Source organism: Homarus americanus, unplaced genomic scaffold (assembly GCF_018991925.1).
Source record: "Homarus americanus isolate GMGI-L3 unplaced genomic scaffold, GMGI_Hamer_2.0 scaffold27959, whole genome shotgun sequence".
Taxonomy (NCBI): domain Eukaryota; kingdom Metazoa; phylum Arthropoda; class Malacostraca; order Decapoda; family Nephropidae; genus Homarus; species Homarus americanus.
The window spans coordinates 378,313-401,016 of NW_024737608.1; the positions used below are offsets into that span (position 1 = coordinate 378,313).

The 22,704-nt window shown below is 40.9% G+C and overlaps 1 protein-coding gene across 1 annotated transcript; it reads right to left on the reverse strand.

The window, feature by feature from the left end:
* Positions 1-6,299: 6,299 nt before the first annotated feature.
* On the reverse strand, positions 6,300-7,797 carry LOC121873488 (transcription factor Sox-14-like). The gene has a single exon (XM_042377079.1). It carries the CDS (start codon positions 7,668-7,670, stop codon positions 6,888-6,890), a length of 783 nt encoding a protein of 260 aa, XP_042233013.1. The 5' UTR covers positions 7,671-7,797; the 3' UTR covers positions 6,300-6,887.
* Between the last annotated feature and the right edge of the window lie 14,907 nt (positions 7,798-22,704).

Genomic DNA, 22,704 nt, shown 5'->3' on the forward strand with positions numbered 1-22,704 from the left:
GAATGAACAAAAATAGAAGAGGTAGAGGGGGAGGAGGAGGAGGAGCAGAGAGGGGAGAAAGGAAATAGGATAACTCTGGGAGATGAGAGAGAGAGAGAGCAAAGAAGAAAAATGTATTGAAAAGAAGATTATAAATGAAGACTAACGAAGAAGATAAAGAAAGAGAACAAATAATTAGAACAATAACAAGAAGGAAAGGAAGAAAATTAAGAACAAGAAGTTGAAAATAAAATGAAGAAAAGTAAAATAATAATAATAATAATAATAATAATAATAATAATAATAATAATAATAATAATAATAATAATAATAATAATAATAATAATAATAATAATAATAATAATAATAATAATTATAACAATAATAATAATAATAATAATAATAATAATAATAATAATAATAATACGAAAATAGGTAATGTCGACCAACACCAAACATATGATTATAGACCCTGAAATAATTATTCACGTATAATCATCTATAATCACATTTAAAAATCATTAAAAAAAATCATAGACCACCTGCGGAAAAAATTATACTGTATGATGATTTATTTTTTTAGTAGGGAAGAAGAAACTGTAGTTAGGTGTATTTTAGATTAAATATGGAGATGAAAATAACATGTCCGTGATTAGAATAAATTTGGGGATTGGGGTAAAATTGATGAGGGATTAGAATAAATTTGTTAGGTAGAAGAAAAAGAAGAAGAATAAGAAGAAGAAGAAGAAGAAGAAGCAAAGACGGCGAAAGTAACTTAAATGGAAATAAAATAAAATTAATAACTAAATACACTAAAGGATAAAGTAAAAAAAGATAGGAATACATAAATAAGACGATAAAAGAGATGAGGCAAAAATGGGAATAAAAGAGAGGAAGTAATAAACGTCGGAAGAGCTTTGAGAACAAGTGATGATGCGGGGAATAGTAGAAAGACTCGATAAATGGTAATAAAAGATAAATAATAAAAAATAATAATAATAATACCTCTTCAAATGATTTATACTCGAGTTATTTATTCTGGTGATAATTAGGATAATCCGGTAATTTGTATTAATTTCCGGTTCTTTGAAGTTTGTTGTGAATATTGAAAGTTAACGAGGAAAAAAATATATACTTAGTAGTTGTAAATTGATAAATAATGGAGATACAACTATGAAGTATTTTAATATTATGTATGTGTAAATAAATTAGCTGTAATAAGGTATTGTTTTTATTTCAGAATTTAAATGTTATAAAAAAAAATAATAATAGGAATTTATTTTAATTTTTGTTTAGTTGAAGAAAAAAAATATTTAGGGTTTTTTAAAATATTCAGAATATCAATTAAATGTTATCGTTTGGATTTTTTTTTTTTTTGAGTGACATGTTGAGTGAAAGGAGTGAGTGAGTGGTGACATGTAGACACACATACACACACACACACACACACACACACACACACACACACACACACGTTCGAAAGCCATAACACTTCATCCTTAGGCCCCAAAAATATATATATATAAATAAAAATCAAAAATAATAAAAAAAATGAAAACGTCAGCTTATCCCTCCTCTCTCTCTCTCTCTCTCTCTCTCTCTCTCTCACACACACAATCCCTCCCGCAGAGATTCTCTTTCCGCGGAGATGGAGAAACAGAAGAGGCGATAAAGAAGGACAATAATAGGAGAAAAGAAGAAGGAGATGGGAGGAAAAAAAAAGGGGGAAGGGAATAAAGGGGGGGGGGAAGATTATAGCGGATTATATCGATTATTCAACACCGCAGCGTACTGGAAGTGTCGTCTATTGATTATATTACACAACTGGAAGGATTACTAAGGTATTACATTCTTGTTTGGTTGAGTGAGTCTCCGATGACAACCCTCTGGTTTTTTTTTCTGGTTATTTTGGGGTACTGTTACTGTTACTGTTATTGACTGTTACTGTTATTGACTGTTAGTGTTATTGACTGTTAGTGTTATTGACTGTTAGTGTTATTGACTGTTACTGTTATTGACTGTTAGTGTTATTGACTGTTAGTGTTATTGACTGTTACTGTTATTGACTGTTACTGTTATTGACTGTTACTGTTATTGACTGTTACTGTTATTGACTGTTAGTGTTATTGACTGTTACTGTTATTGACTGTTAGTGTTATTGACTGTTACTGTTATTGACTGTTAGTGTTATTGACTGTTACTGTTATTGACTGTTAGTGTTATTGACTGTTACTGTTATTGACTGTTAGTGTTATTGACTGTTACTGTTATTGACTGTTAGTGTTATTGACTGTTACTGTTATTGACTGTTATTGTTATTGACTGTTACTGTTATTGACTGTTACTGTTATTGACTGTTTGTGTTGTTGACTGTTACTGTTATTGACTGTTACTGTTATTGACTGTTAGTGTTATTGACTGTTAGTGTTATTGACTGTTACTGTTATTGACTGTAAGTGTTATTGACTGTTACTGTTATTGACTGTTAGTGTTATTGACTGTTACTATTATTGACTGTTAGTGTTATTGACTGTTAGTGTTATTACTGTTACTGTTATTGACTGTTACTGGTATTGACTGTTACAGTTATTGACTGTTACTGTTAGTTACTGTTATTGACTGTTACTGTTATTGACTGTTGCTGTTAGTTACTATTATTGACTGTTACTGTTAGCTACTGTTACTGTTATTGGCTGTTACTGTTTTTGACTGTTACTGTTATTGACTGTTACTGTTATTGACTGTTACTGTTATTGACTGTTACTGTTATTGGCTGTTACTGTTTTTGACTGTTACTGTTATTGACTGTTGCTGTTAGTTACTATTATTGACTGTTACTGTTATTGATTGTTACTGTTAGTTACTGTTATTGACTGTTACTGTTAGCTACTGTTACTGTTAGTTACTATTATTGACTGTTACTGTTATTTACTGCTACTGTTAGTTACTGTTATTGACTGTTACTGTTATTGACAGTTACTGTTATTGACTGTTACTGTTAGTTACTGTTATTGACTGTTACTGTTATTGATTGTTACTGTTAGTTACTGTTATTGACTGTTACTGTTAGCTACTGTTATTGAATGTTACTGTTAGTTACTGTTATTGACTGTTACTGTCAGTTACTGTTATTGATTGTTACTGTCAGTTACTGTTATTGACTGTTACTGCTGCTTTTACTTTTGTTACTGATTGTCGATATTAAGGCTAACTGCTTCTGATGTTTGTTATTGCTACTAGTGCTACTGATTGCAGCTGATGTTACGACTGACTATCACTATTGCTACTACCTACCGTTAATACTGCTACGACTGCCATGCTGTTGTTACTGACTATACCTACTGCTACTGCCTACCGCTACTGCTGCTACTGCCACTAGTGCTACTGACTACCTACTGCTGCCGCTACTGCTACTGACTACCTACTGTTGCCGCTACTGCTACTGACTACCTACTGTTGCCGCTACTGCTACTGACTACCTACTGTTGCCGCTACTGCTACTGACTACCTACTGTTGCCGCTACTGCTACTGACTACCTACTACTACTGTTACTGCTGACGCTGCTGCTACTGACTACCTACTGCTACTGTTACTGCTGACGCTGCTGCTACTGACTACCTACTACTACTGTTACTGCTGACGCTGCTGCTACTGACTACCTACTGCTACTGTTACTGCTGACGCTGCTGCTACTGACTACCTACTGCTACTGTTACTGCTGACGCTGCTGCTACTGTTACTGACTACCTACTGCTACTGTTACTGCTGACGCTGCTGCTGCTGACTACCTCTGTTGCACCAACTACTGCTGACGCTGCTGCTGCTGACTACCTACTGCTACTGTTACTGTTGCTGCTGCTGCTGATCACCCATTACTGTTGCCTTACTGTGCTGCTGCTACTGACTACCTACTGCTTCTATTGCACTGACGCTGCTGCTACTGACTACCTACTGCTACTGTTACTGCTGACGCTGCTACTGACTACCTACTGCTACTGTTACTGCTGACGCTGCTGCTACTGACTACCTACTGCTACTGTTACTGCTGACGCTGCTGCTACTGACTACCTACTGCTACTGTTACTGCTGACGCTGCTGCTACTGACTACCTACTGCTACTGTTACTGCTGACGCTGCTGCTACTGACTACATTCTGCTACTACCTACCGCTAATAATGCTACTACTGCCGCTGTTACTAACTACCTACTTCTACTGCCGCTACTGATTGTCACTGTTGCTTCTATGGTTACCTACCACTACTACTTCTGACTACTTCTGCTGCTACTATCATACCTATCACTACTACTAACTATTACTGCAACTGTTGATTCCTGCTACTACCTCCCCCTACTACTACTACTACTACTACTACTACTACTACTACTACTACTACTAGTTACTGCTACTGACTGGCCGTTCCGTGTCGTTAAACCCCCCTTACGTAACATCCCTTGGCTCCTTGTTAGTTAATCTGGGATGGATAATAATTGTTACATTACGAGTGTTGCTGATTGAATCGAATGACTTTATACTTGAGTCTCAGATCGTCATTATTATTACCGTCTGTTTACTTAGTAGTTTGTAATGGTACTGCGTCATAGAATTTGGTGATAATTTTTGCTGATTAACTGGTAGTGTCTCTCTCTCTCTCTCTCTCTCTCTCTCTCTCTCTCTCTCTCTCTCTCTTATTATGTTACCGTAGTAGTTTGTAAAAGAATCATAAAATAGTATAGAATCCGTTAGCTATGTTACTGAGTTCTCTTTCCATATTATTTGCCTAATTTCAGGTTTAATTAAAAGGTGTAACACAGACGATGAAGTATACATAAAGTTTCTCATGTATAACTCATGTATAATGTATAGATAGTTTTTCTTCTATCTAGGATTAAGGAAGAGCATATATACATATTTATACATAGTGTTAAATTGAGATTAATGTGTGTTTATGTATTTGTCTATACATATACGTGTATGTATAACACCAATACATAGTCATAGTATAAGTTGGTCATTACACCTGGTTACCGTATAGTGTATTGTCTAATTAATACACAGGTGTTGCTAAATTACCTGACTTAATTTAATACCTTAATTACCTCAGATATATTGTAGGTAGAACAGGTGAGTTTTATTTGTTTGTATGTATGTATGTATGTATGTATGTATGTATGTATGTATGTATGTATGTATTTATGTATGGATGGATGTATGTATGTATGTCCTGTAATTCCTGGATGACGTCACGTATTAGTGTCAAGTAGTTAGTTAATGTAACATAATTACCCTCGTGAGGATTATCCCGGCCCTTGATAGCTATAATCCTAATTATTCCTCTCGTGAATAATTCAGAAGGGAATCATCCTCCCCTACGCCACTTAACCCCCCCCCCCTTCCTCCTCCTCCTCCCTCTATCTCACATTAATCTCCGACGTGTATTATTTCCCAGCGCCGGAGATTATTTTTTTAGCTTATATAATTTCTTAGGTTCCAGAAATTATTATCATTCAGAGTTAATTTGTTTTTATCTTTTTGGTGTGTTTTATTTTAACACTCAGCGCTGGAGATAATTGACCTTTTTTGTTAATTAATTAGAGCTAGAGATTATATATTATCGCCAGAGTTCCTTAGTCAGCGCCAAAAACTATTTGTCAGCGCTAGCAATTATTTATCAGCGCCATAAATTATTAAGCAATTCAAGAGGTTAGCTGTTAGCGCTAGAGATTATTACTCTGTGTTAGAAATAATCGGTTAGCGCTTGAGATAATCAGTTAGCACCAGAGATTAATATCCAACGCCAGAGATTATATGTCAACGCTGGAGATTATCTGTTAGCGCTAGGAATTATCTGCCATCGTCAGGGAGTATCAGTCAGCGTTAGAATTTTGTTTCGTTATCGCCAGAGATTATTGTTTAATGTAACATATATTCAGTAATCGCTAGAGATTATCAGTTATCATAAATTATCAATCAGCATCTACCAGCGCTAGGAGATTATCACCCAGCGCTTTGGAAATTCTCGTCCCTGGAAATAATTAACCAATAATATTACTAAAAAAATCCAAAGCGCCAGAAATTTTCACTCAGTGCTGGAGATTATTGAGGGTTGAGCGATAACACTTGGTTGTGAGTATAAAGCAGTGATACAGACTCTTGGATCTACTGAGGGCGTCATATTGTATGGGACGGTTCATTCATTACTGACTAACCAAGTCCATCTCGCTGTATAACTGCACATTGATGATTGGGAATGACTTATGTAACCGATTGGGATTCATTAGGATTAATATAGAAATAGGGATTGGCCAATAAAAGAGAGGGTAATTCTTGTACCGATTATTATTATTAATATTATAATTATTATTAACATCAGCCATCTGTTATGTACATAGTACAAAAGTACGTTGACACATATAATTCAACATAAAACAACAAAAAGTTAAATATATTCCATAGATGAGCTTCAAAAGACTAGTCTAGACGCACTTGTACACTTGGTTAATTTAACATCGGGTCCGGGAGCAATGTAAGTCACACTTCATGGTAAATAATTCACTTTACGGAATAATTTCATGAAACAGAAACTCTATAAGAGTACTTACATTGCCACAAGACAGGCCACGCACGACCTACTGACACACAATACATGGCAGTACACCAGGCACTACACCTGGCACCACACCTGACTTGTTATGGTACCTTGCCTGGCATGACACCACCACGACACGACATAGGCCGCCATACACCCAGGCTCTCACACTACACCCGGAGTTTGTCTCCACACACAGTTTACTAAACCCAGCAGGGTCGGGGTGTATCGTGTCCACTCTTCACTACTGTACTGTACACTATGTACACTTGGCGGCCTTCTGTACATTACGGTGTCTCGGGTCGCGGTGGCTGGTCGTCTCAGAAGATGACCGACACAGGTCGGCGGAGCTGGTCGACGGTGGGTGGGTATCCAGGGTAGAGCTGTGTCTGCGGCGCTTGCTGCCCGCCGGTTAAGCCCGCTGACATACCAGACAGCAGGGATGATGCGGACTTGGAGTACAGCGATGAGTACAAGGCTGAAACTGTTGACATGCCGCCCATGGAGGCGGCGGAGACGCTGGCGGCGGCGGCGGCAGCGGCGGAGTCGTTGCAAGCCAAAGAGGTCATTGGTTTGTAGTGGTCCTGAGCGGCGGCCAACTTACTGAAGTGTTGCGGGTCAAAGCCGTGGTAGAAGTGGTGAGTGAAACCAGCGCCGGGGAAGAGCCGAGACTTGTCCCCCGCAACGTCCAGCGGGGAGGGCACGGCGGGCGTCGAGTAGTAGGTCTGGTGGAGCGGCCCGAGTGGGTCCAGCGCTGAAGTTGCCAAGTAAGGAAGTGGGAAGCTGTAGCCGTTCTTCTGAAGAGTCTTGGGCTTCCTGCGGGGACGATACTTGTAGTCGGGGTGTTCCTTCATGTGCTGGGCGCGGAGTCGTTTGGCCTCGTCGATGAAGGGACGTTTCTCTGCCTCTGTGAGCAGCTTCCACTCAGAACCTAATCGTTTGGAGATTTCAGAGTTGTGCATCTTGGGATTTTCTTGTGCAATCTTGCGTCGTTGCATGCGGGACCACACCATGAAGGCGTTCATGGGGCGCTTGATGTGGTCTTCCTTCTTGGAGGCCACTCCAGTAGGAGAGGCACTGGTGGGTGACGGAACGTGGTTCATGGTTGTCACTGTCTCACGCGCTACGGTCAGAGTCGCGAGCTGTTAGCCGACCGCAAAAAGAATGATGGACGGTGAGGCGGCAAGTGTAATATTACACCACAGAGGTGGCGCGGCGAGTATGCGCCCTTGAGCCACCAAGAAGCCACGCCTACCAACCCCTCGGCCAATCACCGTACCGGTAAATCATCGCTGAGTAAGTAGGGCGGAGCTCCACAAATTTTCTTGTCCAATAAGATGCTTTGTTACAAATATGTGAGCTACTCCGTCTAGCTGATTGGTCCAAGACGCAGCCACATGTGGAGGTCGCCAAGAAAATATGACACGAGGTCTGAGCGAGGGCCGCTGATGGCGCGAAACAACACGGGTGTGTAAGCGACAGTATCTATGAGGCTTTTCCATTTTCATACCTTTTTCTCTGACTTTTAATTGCGCCTCCTCCTTAGAGCAAGTTACGACAGGATTAAAGACACTTTTATGGTCTGGAAAGGAGGTGATCAAGGTCCTCATTCCTTGATACAAGTCCAGTCACTTTATACAGTCTCGAGCTAAGTGGCAACGATGTGTGTATGTGAACTTAATGTATAGCCGCCAACCTCACACCCGGCAATCTTTGTCACCACCTGAATTATTTGTTTTGACTTAAGCATCCCAAGAGTCCCCCTTTGTCGCCCACTCACCGGGGACTTACGGGGCGTGAACCAGACAACGCAAAAAATCCCCCATCCCTTCCCCCCACTTCACAGGTCTTCAATGTAAAATACAACTAAGGGGAGAGAAGTGTCAAAACGCGTTTAGAGAGAGCCAGAAGGCTGTTTGCCTGGGTGCCATCGAGGCACTTTGTCATCGTTAATGGAAGTGGTTCCCATGGAAGCTTTTACCATATTAATGTTTAGCTCAAGATATCCACGGGGCAAGAAGGTCTTAGTCCGCAACAAATTTAGGTGATTAGAACAGGTATTAGAGCATTTTTAAATATATCCCTCATTAGTGACATCTACTCATAATGCGGGTCGCTGGAGTATTGAGAAAGTGTCGGGCGATTCAGCTTCGTATGAAAGAACAGTACAGAAGCTGGAGCCTCTGTGGAGTTGGTGCTTCTTACAACATTTTTCTGATATATGCATCTTGGAGATTATTTATAACATGATAATCTGTTTTTAGGGTGAGGGAGGGAGGGAGTGAGGACGGTTCAACGCCTGGCGAGTGTTGACGGAGGGGAGGGAGGGAGGGGATGTTTGCCCACTGGGTTGAGAGTACATATCGAAACTTTTCTTTAAACACACACACACACACACACACACACACGCACATAAAGGTAATATCACTAAGACATCGAACAAACAAAACATTTATTGGTATAAATATAAGTTGGTAAGTCTAATGTATTCACCCACTCAGTTGACAGTCTAAACAGTCAGTACACAACAGTTACCAAACAACAGGTGTCATAACTCAGCCGGAAGCACGTTAACTGTATCTGTTTAACTTGACCGGTAGGAGGAATCTGTTAACAGTCAGATCACACTCAAGTAACTAACACCTTTGATAGTCAGTTGTCAAGAACGGAGAGTTGACAGTCTGTTATTGACAAGCTGGCAGTCAAAACAGTCAGGTGTCGGGAGGCTGACAGTCGGAGAGTCCTACAGTCAATCACTAACATCAATATACGAAGACCTCCCTCACACAGGAAATCCATACGTATCGCACAGTGGAAGTTTACACGGGCGATCAATGGTATCAATACAGGACAACTAATATATATATATACACTCCTGCTGCCACACACACACACACACACACACACACACACACACACACACACACACCTCACACTTAACGAGCATAAACCTAATGTGAGCACAGTCTCTATATTGTATGATAAACAAACTAAACTTATTGGAAAAAAAATTAAACGGTAAAATATTATTCCCCCCCTAAAAAAGAAAAAAAAATCCGAAGACGTGAAGTTACTGAATATTAATGAGATAAGAGAAGAAAGGAAAGGTTTTTTTTGTTAATAATTGACAAAGGAATGGTAAGAAAAGGTACATATGTTTTCTTTTTATATATACGAACAAGAATAGAAAACTCGAACAAAATAATAAACAGAAAATGGGAAAGAATGAAGAGTATAATAAAGAAGAGCAAAAAAGAAGCCTTATGAGAGTCCCTGAAGTAATCTACGAAAAGTTTTTTTTTTTTTTAAGTAGTGTACCGGCAGTGTTGTCCCTACAGACCAGCTTCCCGTGTAACACTACCCACCATATATGTAGACCTCGGTAAATATGACCACCTTTATGATTCTGGTATACAGCGGCCACCTGACTCAGAGACCGGCCAACCCTCAGGTCAGGATCACCGTCCGGGAGGTCCCCCAAGGCCCTGGAACGTTGTCTTAGGGAGCAATTCGTCTAACCGAGGTTTGGGGACACAATAGTTTTTGTTTCAGTGCACTATAGGCCAATAAAAGAATGGCTCTAAGACTCTGCTGCCCTTCTCCTCTCCTTCAAAAACACATTTTCTACCGCTCAGTTTTCATTTGGAAAAGACTTTTTTTTATTAAGTTTCTTCGACAAGATTTTTATCAAGCAGAGAATTTAATTCCTTTTGTCCATTTTTATGAGTTTATGTGTTCAGTCATCAGTAAATATCCAGGTGTTTTAATACGACCCCACGAAGAACAAAACCCAAACATCCGCTGTATAATAAAAACATAAGAAAGAAAAAAAAAACAGCGACTAAGATGAACGACGTCGTCCCAAACATTGTGACACGAGAGGACCGCGACACATCCGCTGTGCCATTGGTTGTCAATATTTTAGCCGGAGTAATAGAGGCCTTGGATAATTAACACAGGTTCTTTGTGGGGCCATGGTTGTCCGAGACTCTTGGGCTTTCCAGGGCTATTGTCTGCTAGTCTAAATATTGAACTCACCTTTATGTCAACGGCGGCAGTCCAATTTGTAGTTTTTTTTTTTTTCGTGTCTTATTCCACTACAGGACTGGAGGACGTGTTCAGGTGCGGGAAGAATAGAGTGGTGTGAAAGTTTCTCTTCCTTGTACGAGTGTCTCTTGTTGGTGTCCCGGGGCGGGTGTTGGGGAGAGCAACGCTGTGGGGCCTTGTCTTGTGGGTCTCAGCTTGGAAATAAGACGAGCTACTTTACTTTTTGTGACATTTTCCATTACCACGAAAATTCACGTCCACCAGGTGTTCAAACAGGTGTGACTAAGTTCCACCTGTACCATTTAACGAAGCATCAAACACCATCTCCACCTTGACGCTACTTTGAATCAGCTCCTCAGAAAACAGTACTAATAAACCTTTAACAAAGTAGAGTTTTCAATTTTAGTAATGCAGTTCTTCTAATAGCTGTGCCAATATTGTTTTCCGTTCTCTGTAATTAAGTCCTGTAATTCGGTATCGCACACACACACACACACACACACACACACACACACACACACACACACACACACACAGGTTTTTGCTTCATTATCAATTCATTTCTTCTTCATAAACAACGTAAATGTTATAATAAAAAATTCCTCCTCCCGAAATATAACTTCTCTCTGTTACAAATCACGTACTACTTTAAACATAAACACAACTCTACTAACAAACACTCAATATATACCAAATTAGAACTCCAAGTATATAAACCTGATTTAATATATAGCGTATAGCGTAATCTACATTATAGTTTGAGTTGATGAGTTGATTGATGAGATATTTAAAGCCTCTTAAGAGTTTAAATGGAACAAGAAAAACATTTAATTTGAATACCTATAGCGGAGGAACTTTTCAGATAATCACATTTTACTCTCTTGAATATAGTGTCGTTAACCTGATTGATTTTTATTTCTAGAGTATTAATCATCGGTAAAATAAATATTCTTATTAAACAAAATAAAATAAAAAAATCCACTCCCGGAAAAAATAAAATTGGTAACAGGTGTGCACAGGTAGGCCATCATTTATCAGGTAATTAACTTGGCAACACCGTCGGGAAATTTTTTACCAGAGCTACCTTGTGGTCGAGCCTGGGTGAGTCTGGCCTCTGGTTAAAACATCTCCCCTCCACTCTGCTTTGATACAAACACCACTCTTACACCCACAGGAGATGTATCACCTCCTCCTGGGTGATATCCTACGTACGTGTGTGTTTCAGGGGTGATGTGTATCTCTCTGGGGAGGCGAGGAAGCTCCCCAGAGAGGGTGTGAATATGGGGTGTGTCAGTGGTAGGGAGACACCAGATGGGGCGGGCACAGCGTCGCATGCGATTACCAGATCATAGACTCAACCCCACACTGCCTGAGAGCACATCCTCACTATACTCGTGTCTGAGAGAGAGAGATAGAGATAGAGATAGAGAGAGAGAAAACAGAGATATAGAGAGAAAAAGAGAGAGAGAGATAGCGATGGATAGATAGTTGGGTAGATAGAGAGAGAGAGAGAGAGAGAGAGACAGAAGGATATAGAAAGAATGAGAGAGAGAAAAACAGAGATATAGAGAGAAAGAGAGAGAGATATAGATAGAGAGAAACAGAGAAACATAGAGAGAACGAGAGATGCAGAGAGAAAAAAACAGAGAGAGATAGAGAGAAGTTGGCGGTACTGAAGGAGTGGAACAGGCAGGATAACACCCCCCCCCACCCTCTTTCCAATCGTATTTAATGGGTAAAGTGATTGGCAGTGAGGAGAGATTAGAAGGGGTAAGGGGAGGCGGGGAGGAGGGAGGGGAAGGGGGGAGGGTGATGGGAGGGGAAGGAGGGAGGGGAAGGGGGGAGTTAAGGGAAAGGAGACGACCCCAAACAACAGTAACTAAAGGGCAATGAAAGCGAATTGGAGGTAGAAGAGAAGGAGGAGGAGGAAGAGGAAGAGAAGGAGTAGGTAACGTCTGGGAATTAAAGATTGTATGTGAGGAAGATGATGACCCCAGGAAGAAATGTTTAAGGAGTGTTTCATCCTTACTTGTTCCTAAGTCCCTCTTTCCCTCCTTCTTTCCTTCCTCTGTCTTTCCTTATTTCCGTCCCCACTCCCTCTTTCTTTCCTTCCTATCCTCCTTCCGTCCCCCCTTTCTTTTTTCCTTCCTTCCCTGCCTCCGTCCTTCCTTCCTCTCTCTCCTCCCTTCCATCCTCTCCCCTTCTTTCTCCCTCCCCCTCCGTCATAACATACCTACCTACCATCCCACCTCTAAATCACATCTGTTTCCCTCCATTCCTCCTTCCCTTCCTCTCTCTTTCCCTTCCAACCTTGCTTCCAACATCCTCCTTCTTTCCTTCCTTCCTTCCTTCTTTCTCTTCCTTCCCCCCACAGAATAAACCAAAGCCACATTACCTTTCATCTCCCATGTTTCCCACCCTCCCTCCCTCCCTGTCTCTCCTCTCTCTCCCTCTCTCTCTCTCCCTCTCTCCTTCCCACAGTACAACTTCATTAAAAATCCCGTATTATAGGTCTGATTTTTCATCCCGCGACTCAATACTTATTTTCGCATCGCCTTATTTTGCCTCTTTGTATCAATTAGTAAAGACTCTATTCTTCTCGCGTGTAATTAACTCGAGTTTTTTTTGTCCCCACACACACTATACGTCTCTCTGTTGTGAGGCTTCCACCGTGAGCTTTGTTCCCTCAACCATTTTTATTAATAGGTAAGACAGGGATGGTAAGTTGACGCTGTAGAGGGGGAAGAAGGGGGTGATGGAGGGGGGGGGAGAGAGGTGAAGGGGAGATGAGGGGAAGGGTTGAGAGGTAAGGGGATGGATGAGGGAAGAAGAAGAAGAAGGTTAGAAATAAAGAGGAGGAAAGGGGAATTGGAGAAAGGGACGAGTAATAAAGAGATGAGTAAGTAAAAAGAAAAGAAAGGGAAGGGGAAGAAAAGAAAGAAAGGGGGAAAGAAAGGGAGAAAAAACAGGGTGTGGATGGGGCTAGATGATTCTCTTTCTAATAAGCCAAAATACATCTTTATATTCTTCCTCTTAGTAATATTCTAAAATCTCTCAGTATAGACCAGGACACAGGTGGACATTATCAACAGTTATGAACCTTGACACATGATAACTCACTTTAGTTTTCTTTCATAGTGTTCAGACGAGAGGTGTGGTAGATAGTGTTCCTGTATGGGACGTATCACACACACACACACACACACACACACACACACACACACACACACACACACACATACACACTCTCCCCATCTCCAACACTCACACACACTCTCCCCAACACACCACCACTACACTTTTCTCCTCTCTTACCGTAAACTGATCCTAAGGCTCGTCAATAAGAACTAAATCTAATCATATATCTTTAAGAATGATTATAACCACCTTTTTCCCTCCCCCCCCTACCACTACCTTCTCCTCTCCCCCTCCTTCTCCCCCACTCCCACAACCACCATCTTTCCATCCCGACCCCAATTAGAAATGCATAATTAGCCCTTGATGTGGGATTTCGCTGGGGGAGGAGGAGGGCTGCTGAGGGGTTAAGAATCAGTCCCCAACGTGTGGCTTGAGGTGAGTCTTATTAATCACCAGGTAGATTTACACCACATACGATACGAAAGGTTATTACCTCCACCTTCTATCACTTTCACCCTCTCACCTCCATCCCTCACCCTCCTCACCCTCCCTCCCCACCTCCTCCCCATCCCTCCTCAACCCCCCTCCCTCACCCTCCCTAGAACTCCCTTTAATCCAACCTTAATGTTATGTCGTGATCAACTTTTTGATGGGTTTAAGGATGACTGCCTGTCGGGGGTTTAAGGATGACTGCCTGTCGGGGTTTAAGGATGACTGCCTGTCGGGGGTTTAAGGATGACTGCCTGTCGGGGGCGATGACTGCCTGGCTTAAGGATGACTGCCTGTCGGGGGTTTAAGGATGACTGCCTGTCGGAGGTTTAAGGATAACTGCCTGTCGGGGTGTAAGGATGACTGCCTGTCGGGGGTTTAAGAATGACTGTCTGTCGGGTTTTATTAAGGACGACTGTGGGACTGTTGTGAGATAGATAGATAGATAGATAGATAGAGAGAGAGAGAGAGAGAGAGAGAGAGAGAGAGAGAGAGAGAGAGAGAGAGAGAGAGACGTCATATCAGGTGTTAATGAATAATTGACCTTAATTCAAGGTTCTATCAGGTGTCTCCATTGACCCTCCTTCCCCCTCTCCCTCCACCCACCCCACCCACCAAAAAATACACCCTTACCGCCTCACCTGTGAATCTTTAAGGTGACCCGACGTACAAGGATTCACCTGATAAGGCAGACAGGTATCGCCCCAACCCAGGTGAATTATTTACACCTGTGGTCATCATTAATGGATTTACAGGTATGTGGCTTTATTGATATTTACTCCAATAGACAAACTACTAATGTCTCCTGTACATATATACAGTATCTACGTGGCCACTTCCCTAATTACCTGTAACTTACCTGGCCACGTCCCTAATTATCTGTATCTACCTGGTTACTTCCCTAATTACCTGTAACTACCTGGCCACTTTCCTAATTACCTGTTACCTCCCTGGTCACTTCCCTAATTACCTGTATCATACCTGTTGACTACCTGAGTAATCTCCTTATTTGCCTATGGTGTTTAATCAAGAACAGGTAATTAGCGCTACCTTCTTAATGACTTTCTGAAGATGTAATTTAATGTTTATAAACCGTAACTAAAACTTTCTTGGTTGGTTTATCATCTGATCTATCTATCTATCTGTCTATCTATCTACCGATCTACCTACCTACCTGTCTGTCTGTCTGTCTGTCTGTCTGTCTGTCTGTCTGTCTGTCTATCAAAGTCTACTAATCACAACACATCCTCCCCATAACTAATCCCAGAAAAATCAAAGACACATAAGACGTAAACTCCATCATTAACACATGCGATTTCCGCTCTTGTTGGTGTTTGTAGGTTGACCTTTTCCTCCCCCGCACGAAAGAGTTGAGCTAAATTCCCTTACAAACTGAAAGGGTTCTCGCTTCCACACACCCCTCCCTCCCTCCCTCCCTTACCCCCCCCTCTCTCTCTCTCTCTCTCTCTACCCCTCTCTTTCGTTCTTGCAGCGACACAAGTCACAAAAGCAGTGTGAGGGGATGGGGGTGATGGGGGTGATGGGGGTGATGGGGGGGAGAGGGGAGGGAAATAATTAACGGGTGCCGAAAAATAATCATAAAGGTTGGCAGTAAGTTCATTGTGTTGAGGGGAAAATATATTTACTGGGAGGTTGAAAGACATCACAGGACCGCCGGCTTAATTATTAACTCCGGGTTACAGAAGAGGCCCTCGGTGTATATGTTAGGCTTCCAACTTTCTTTTGACCGACCTACCGTTTATTTGACGCCCGGGTGAAACTGCATGAAAATAATAACCACATACTTCTATTCATCGTTGAGGTAAATGTTACTCTTTTTTTTTTGTACTATGGATATTTGCCAGAGGTATGAGTGTATAGTTAGGGTTACAGCATAGTTAAACACACACACTGTAGCCAAGTATAATTTTCTTGGAAACGTCGTGGAGTTTATTCTAGCTGCTGTGATAGAGAGTATAAGGTGCTGCCTTATTGGGGTGTGGATGTGGTAACACTTACAGCTTGTGGTGACTTGCTGGAGGTTATATAACTAGTGAAAGAAAGTAAGAGGAAAAAAATAGCTAAAGTGTTTGTTGTTATAATCTGGAGAGCGAAGCCAAAAGCCCCCCAAAAGCTTGTGTGGTGAGGTTTTTGGCGAGAAAAGTCGAGAACTGAACAGGATCAAAGGTTATAACTTATAAATAATCAAGGAATAAGCAAGACCCACACTAGGTCATATAGGCTGTATTTTGTCCCTTGTGTAATGACTAGGAGAGAGATAAATAAATAAAATTATCACAAATATCCATAACTTGTGAATTGTGGATAGCCAATAAGAATGATATTGAGAGAGAGAGAGAGAGAGACCTTGTATAAGATGGGAAGGAGGGCGATAGTGAGTCATATATAGCCTTTTGTAAATGAATCTAGACAAGGTAGGAAACATTGGAAGCCACACTTGACTGTACGAGTATATCTCCAGTGAGTGACTGACCCTGTAGAGAAGATCAGAACCACACCACACACACAGTTTTGCCTCGTCGTGTGGTATAGACGCGGCCAGCAAAAACAAGTAGAGTTTATGACAGCTGTATAAAATATCCATGTAACACCTGTGCTGTATTGAAGCTTCGAAACTTACTCATACTGTATTGAAGCTTCGAAATTTACTCATACTATATACTAAAGCTTCGAAACTTATACTATACTAAAGCTTCGAAACTTACTCATACTGTAATGAAGCTTCGAAACTCACTCATACTGTATTAAAGCTTCGAACAGTGCCCTATATGACCGATACATAGTCACTGGAGTATTGTAATGGATCAATGGTTAATAGAAATGACTCTATTGACCAAAAAATAGAGAGAGAATGATTAGTTGAGAAAGTATTGGCCTTTTTCTTTTTTTTAGAATACAGATGTTCATTATTTCTTCAACGTTGTCCTGTGGAAACTTCTGTGGTCTTCCCTATACAGTTATGATAATGATGTAATACTAAGGTTGTTATTATTATTATTATTATTATTATTATTATTATTATTATTATTATTATTATTATTGTTATTATTATAATTATTATTATTATTATTATTATTATTATTATTATTATTATTATTATTATTATTATTATTATTATTATTATTATTATTATTAGTAGTAGTAGTAGTATTATTATTATTATTATTATTATTATTATTATTATTATTATTATTATTATCTATAAAAACATCACAATTTAAACGGATTCATTACGCAAGAGAAATTAATTTATTCATACAGAGATAATAGACCATTCACAATAGACAATTTAGACTAAAATAACACTTGGGGTTAAATAAAACTTGTTAAATTTGTTAAAACATTAATACCTGGCTGGTTACCTGAGGTCTCGGGGGAGGAAGGGGGTAATGATATGTAATTAGGTACAGGTAAATGAGAGAGAAATTTTATTATGTTGTTTGTTTACCTTTATGAGTGTGAATGATGATATAGGTAGCTAGTAGCTCTCTGTCTCTCTCTCTACAGGCTCAGTAACACAGTGTTCCACAACCCACAACATCACACCGAATCTTCCTCTTCCAACACAGAATTTAATATCCTAAGTGAAACACAAAAGCTCCATAATTCCCCGCCATCTATAATCTCTCTGCGGTTATAGAGCGAACACCTGATAATAGCAGCTACAGTAGACGCCTCCTTATAGCGACCACTCTGTTACAATGATACCGGATATAGTATTTATCTATATGTTTCTCTTATAACTAATGTCCTATAATGGTTTTTTTTAACTTTAATGACTCATCAATTAAGGTGACATGGGTTAATTTATATACCTTGTGTTTTCTGAGAGGTAAAATGAGAGGTGGTCTGTATAAAAGGGGAGTTTTATAAGTGTTAGTTTCCCCTCTCTCATGTGCTGTGATTTTGACCACTTCCCTCATATTTGCCTACTCCCCTCTCCCCAACACCTCACCACAGACCATCATCCCTTACCATAATACATCGTACTATCATCTTAAATAAAATAATAATAATAATAATCTCCTCTATTTATGACCACTAAAAAAAAATACATATAATTTCGTTAATTTTTCAAAACTACACAAATTACAGAGAAAAAAAAAACAACGCTATTTACTTCTTGACTTATTGGATCTAAGTTTAATAGGAGGATATATGGTTAAGAGTAAAGGTGAACGATAAACACAGGAAGAGAGGGAGGATGGAACTCTGCTAAGGGCGTTATTCCACATGGGTAAAGTCCTATGGTCGCTCCCATATTTCCTGCCGGATTAGAAATGTCATTAAGGCTCCAGTGTAACACCTGGGCGATGATCTGGGGGAGGAGGGGGTGACGCCACAGAGGGTGTTAGGATGGACAGACTGAGAGACAGACAGACAGTAGAGACAAGGGAGCTAGGATAGACAGAGAGACAGGGCGACTAGGGTGTTAAGAGGTTTTACCGTCAGGTGCTGGGTGACAACAGCGGGTCTTACCGTCAGGTGCTGGGTGACAACAATAGGTCTTACCGTCAGGTGCTGGGTGACAACAGCGGGTCTTACCGTCAGGTGCTGGGTGACAACAGCGGGTCTTACCGTCAGGTGCTGGGTGACAACAATAGGTCTTACCGTTAGGTGCTGGGTGACAACAACAGGTCTTACCGTCAGGTGCTGGGTGACAGCAACAGGTCTTACCGTCAGGTGTTGGGTGACAACAGCGGGTCTTACCGTCAGGTGCTGGGTGACAAAAACAGGTCTTGCCACGAGGAAGTAAGTGACAGCAACACGACATATCGTCAAGAGGTTGGTAACAGCGACAGGTCTTGCTGTCAGGAGGTGGGTGACAGTAACGGGTCTTACCACCAGGAGGTGGGTGACAGGGACAGGTCGTGCCGTCAGGAGAGCCTCATGCAGGAGTCTTCACACACTCCAGCCTCCAGATATATTGACATATCGATGCTTCCCGGTTGTGTGTGTCGGCGCTGAAGCCAAAAACGGAACGAATCTATTGGGCCTCAGAATTAGCGTATAGACTGGGCCTCCGCGAACAGTGGCGGTACCCACGCTCGGTGTCTCATATGTTTAGTACTAAAAAACACAAAAAAAGAACAAAAAGGTACAAAAAAAATAATAGATGAAATGGACTTCCATCAAGTCTAACTCTTTCCAATTCACTGACGTTTAAAATTCTCGCCTTCGTCAGGAATTCCATCTCTTTTATCGTATTCGCGAATCAAGGATGTTTAAATATGCTTCAATTTCCAGAATGCATTGGGAAAGTGGAGAATTTTAATGACAATGTGGCGCCTTGAGAGATGCCAAGAAACTTTTCGCCAACTAAGAAAAGGGAAATGCTTCCTAAAAATTTTCCATAACACTTCATTTTCGCCTGAATTGGCCCGAGGGTCGGAGTCCACGCCAGTCTGAGCCTTGAGACGCCCCTTCCTAGAGACGACTTTCCCAGCCGAGTTACTCCTCACTCGTTGTGGAACTTTATGAATTTAACAGCGAACGGGAGAGGCACAAAATACATTAGTCAAAGCAAACTGTCAAAGATTTAAATGGGGGCCCAAGATACATTTAAATTGTGTACCTTTTAAAACGTCGAGTAAAAGTTGTTATTGTTGTCGATGACAGAATTTCGACGACTCGCCCTCACCTACTCCTTCCCCCCATCCTTCCCTCCCCAACCCTGGCCCCCTCTTCTCCCTCCCCCTGATGCCCCCTCCCTACCCATCCTCCCTCCCTCTTCTCCACCGTTTCTTCCCTAACCCCTCTCTCATCACCCCCCACCCATGCTGCTTCTTCTTCTTTCCTTATATCATTACCAGTACTTTCCTCCTCACCTCTCCCCTACTTAACTACTAACACCCCAACCTATCCTTCTCCCCCACCAACCCCACCCTCTTCTCCCCACCAATCTCAACCCCCCTCACAACCCCAACCCCACCCCCCCCTCTAACCTCCCCCACCAATCCTCCTCCTCCCCACAAACCCACCCCCACCTACCCCCACCCCTACCCCCATCCCCCCTCCCCACCCGTCTCTACGTTCCACCCTGGGGCAGTGGTAAAAGTAGAAGATTTCCCAGCAACACTCATAAGACGCCCCCAGGCCAGATTTTTGCTGCCATTCTCCGCGATAGAGTCATTAATGCGGCCTGCTTCTGGCACTTACCAGAGCCCCATCATCACAACCCACCCCCCTCACCCACCCACAGCCCACCCTCCACCCACCCTCACCACCCTCCACCTACCCTCCGTTAACATATATACATTTGTACACCTAGAAATTCCTCACGTCTTTCCTCTCGAATTTTCAAGTATCTCTTATTTACATATTTTTTTCTCGTCATTATTGTTTTTATCGACAACTAAAATAATTACAATATTTATTTTTTTTCCATATTTTATCTTTATGAGTATATAGATTTTTTTATTGTTTTGGTTTTGTTACTTTTATTAAGAGATTATATACAAAAAAAAAACAATCTAAGGTGTTTTAATTGTTTTAATGTCGTTTATAAGGATGTAATAAAACAGCGTAATTATTATTCGTTATTATTTATTATTATTATTATTATTATTATTATATCATAGAGAAGATGTTCAAGGAGTCGAGGACAAACAGACATACAGACGCACATAAAAACATACAGACAGACAAACAGACAGACAGACAGACAGACAGGAAGATATTCAGTAAAATTGTCCTATCAGTTTACAATTAGCTCAGCATGTATATAAACAACACAGGTATACATTACACATAGACCGTACAGGTATACAAACTCCAATTATACCTGTGAAAAGTAGCCATTTTTTTTTTTTAGTCTTTCTATGAGTCAGTATTCGCTGATACAGTCAGTCACCTCCTTGACGACCACTCTGCTAACTTGGTAAAACCCTCGAGGTGTTATTAGTCTTTTGAGTATGATGATTTAACCCTTTGAGTATGATGATTTGATTCTTTGAGTATGATGATTTAATTCTTTGAGTATGATGATTTAACCCTTTGAGTATGATGATTTGATTCTTTGAGTATGATGATTTAACCCTTTGAGTATGATGATTTAACCCTTTGAGTATGATGATTTAACCCTTTGAGTATGATGAGTATATCCAGGTGAGTTAAATCATCGTACTCAAAGGTATCGTACTCAAGGGATTAATATTACATGTTTTGTTTTATCTCTGTTGACCAAATCATTACTACTTCGTCAATTTCCCTGATAGTAGCCGAAGTATGACGATTCGATACCTGCCAGCCGGTATGACGTCGATACCTGCCGAGAGTAGCCGGTATGACGTCATTACAATACCTGCCGAGGTAGCCGAGGTATGACGTCATTACAATACCTGCTGAGAGTAGCCGAGGTATGACGTCATTACAATACCTGCCGAGAGTAGCCGAAGTATGACGTCATTACGATACCTGCCGAGAGTAGCCGAGGTATGGCGTCATTACAATACCTGCCGAGAGTAGCCGAGGTATGACGTCATTACAATACCTGCCGAGAGTAGCCGAGGTATGACGTCATTACGATACCTGCCGAGAGTAGCCGAGGTATGACGTCATTACAATACCTGCCGAGAGTAGCCGAGGTATGACGTCATTACAATACCTGGCCATAAACACGTCATAAATTGTTGATACGTCGAGGAAAGATGATGATATATATTGCATTAAAAGGTGTTTACTGGAGCCTGTGTTAACGTGAGAGGGTGGAGGTATATAGAGAACCCGCTGAGAATAAGGGGGGTGACCTTTATTACCTCTAGAGAGTGTTAGGAGGCCAGGCGAGGTTATCCAGGGACCTCCACAACAGCAAACGAGGTAATAGTAGAGGTCAAGAGACATTCGGCAATTATTGGACTCTTACAGGTGTTAAAATCGATATGTGTGTGTGTGTGGGTGTGTGTGTGTGTGGTGTGTGTGTGTGTGTGTGTGTGTGTGGGTGTGTGTGTGTGTGTGTGTGTGTGTGTGTGTGTGTGTGTTTTCAGGGTATACACAAAAAATTGCAGCTACTATTTATCCTCGAAACTGCCATACATTCATACATTCATACATTCATACATTCATCCATTCATCCATTCATACATTCATACATTCATACATTCATACATTCATCCATTCATCCATTCATACATTCATACATTCATACATTCATACATTCATACATTCATCCATTCATACATTCATACATTCATACATTCATACATTCATACATTCATACATTCATCTTTCCTTACAATAAAACTTTAGGTATATGTCAAACGGGGACAAATTCTCACCCCGCCCCCCCTCCCCTTAAGGTCTTGCGTGTGGATGTGTCGGCATCTGAGGTGCAGGGAAGTAGCGTAAAATAATCCACTTCCTTCTCTGACTATCCACATCCCTTCAACACCCACGCGCTGAGATTAATTATCAAAGTAAAGTCATTAAGAAAATCATAAAAGG

What these genes read in the sequence shown, in the direction of transcription:
- LOC121873488 (XM_042377079.1), bottom strand. Translation starts at nt 7,670, where the DNA reads ATGAACCACGTTCCGTCACCCACCAGTGCCTCTCCTACTGGAGTGGCC.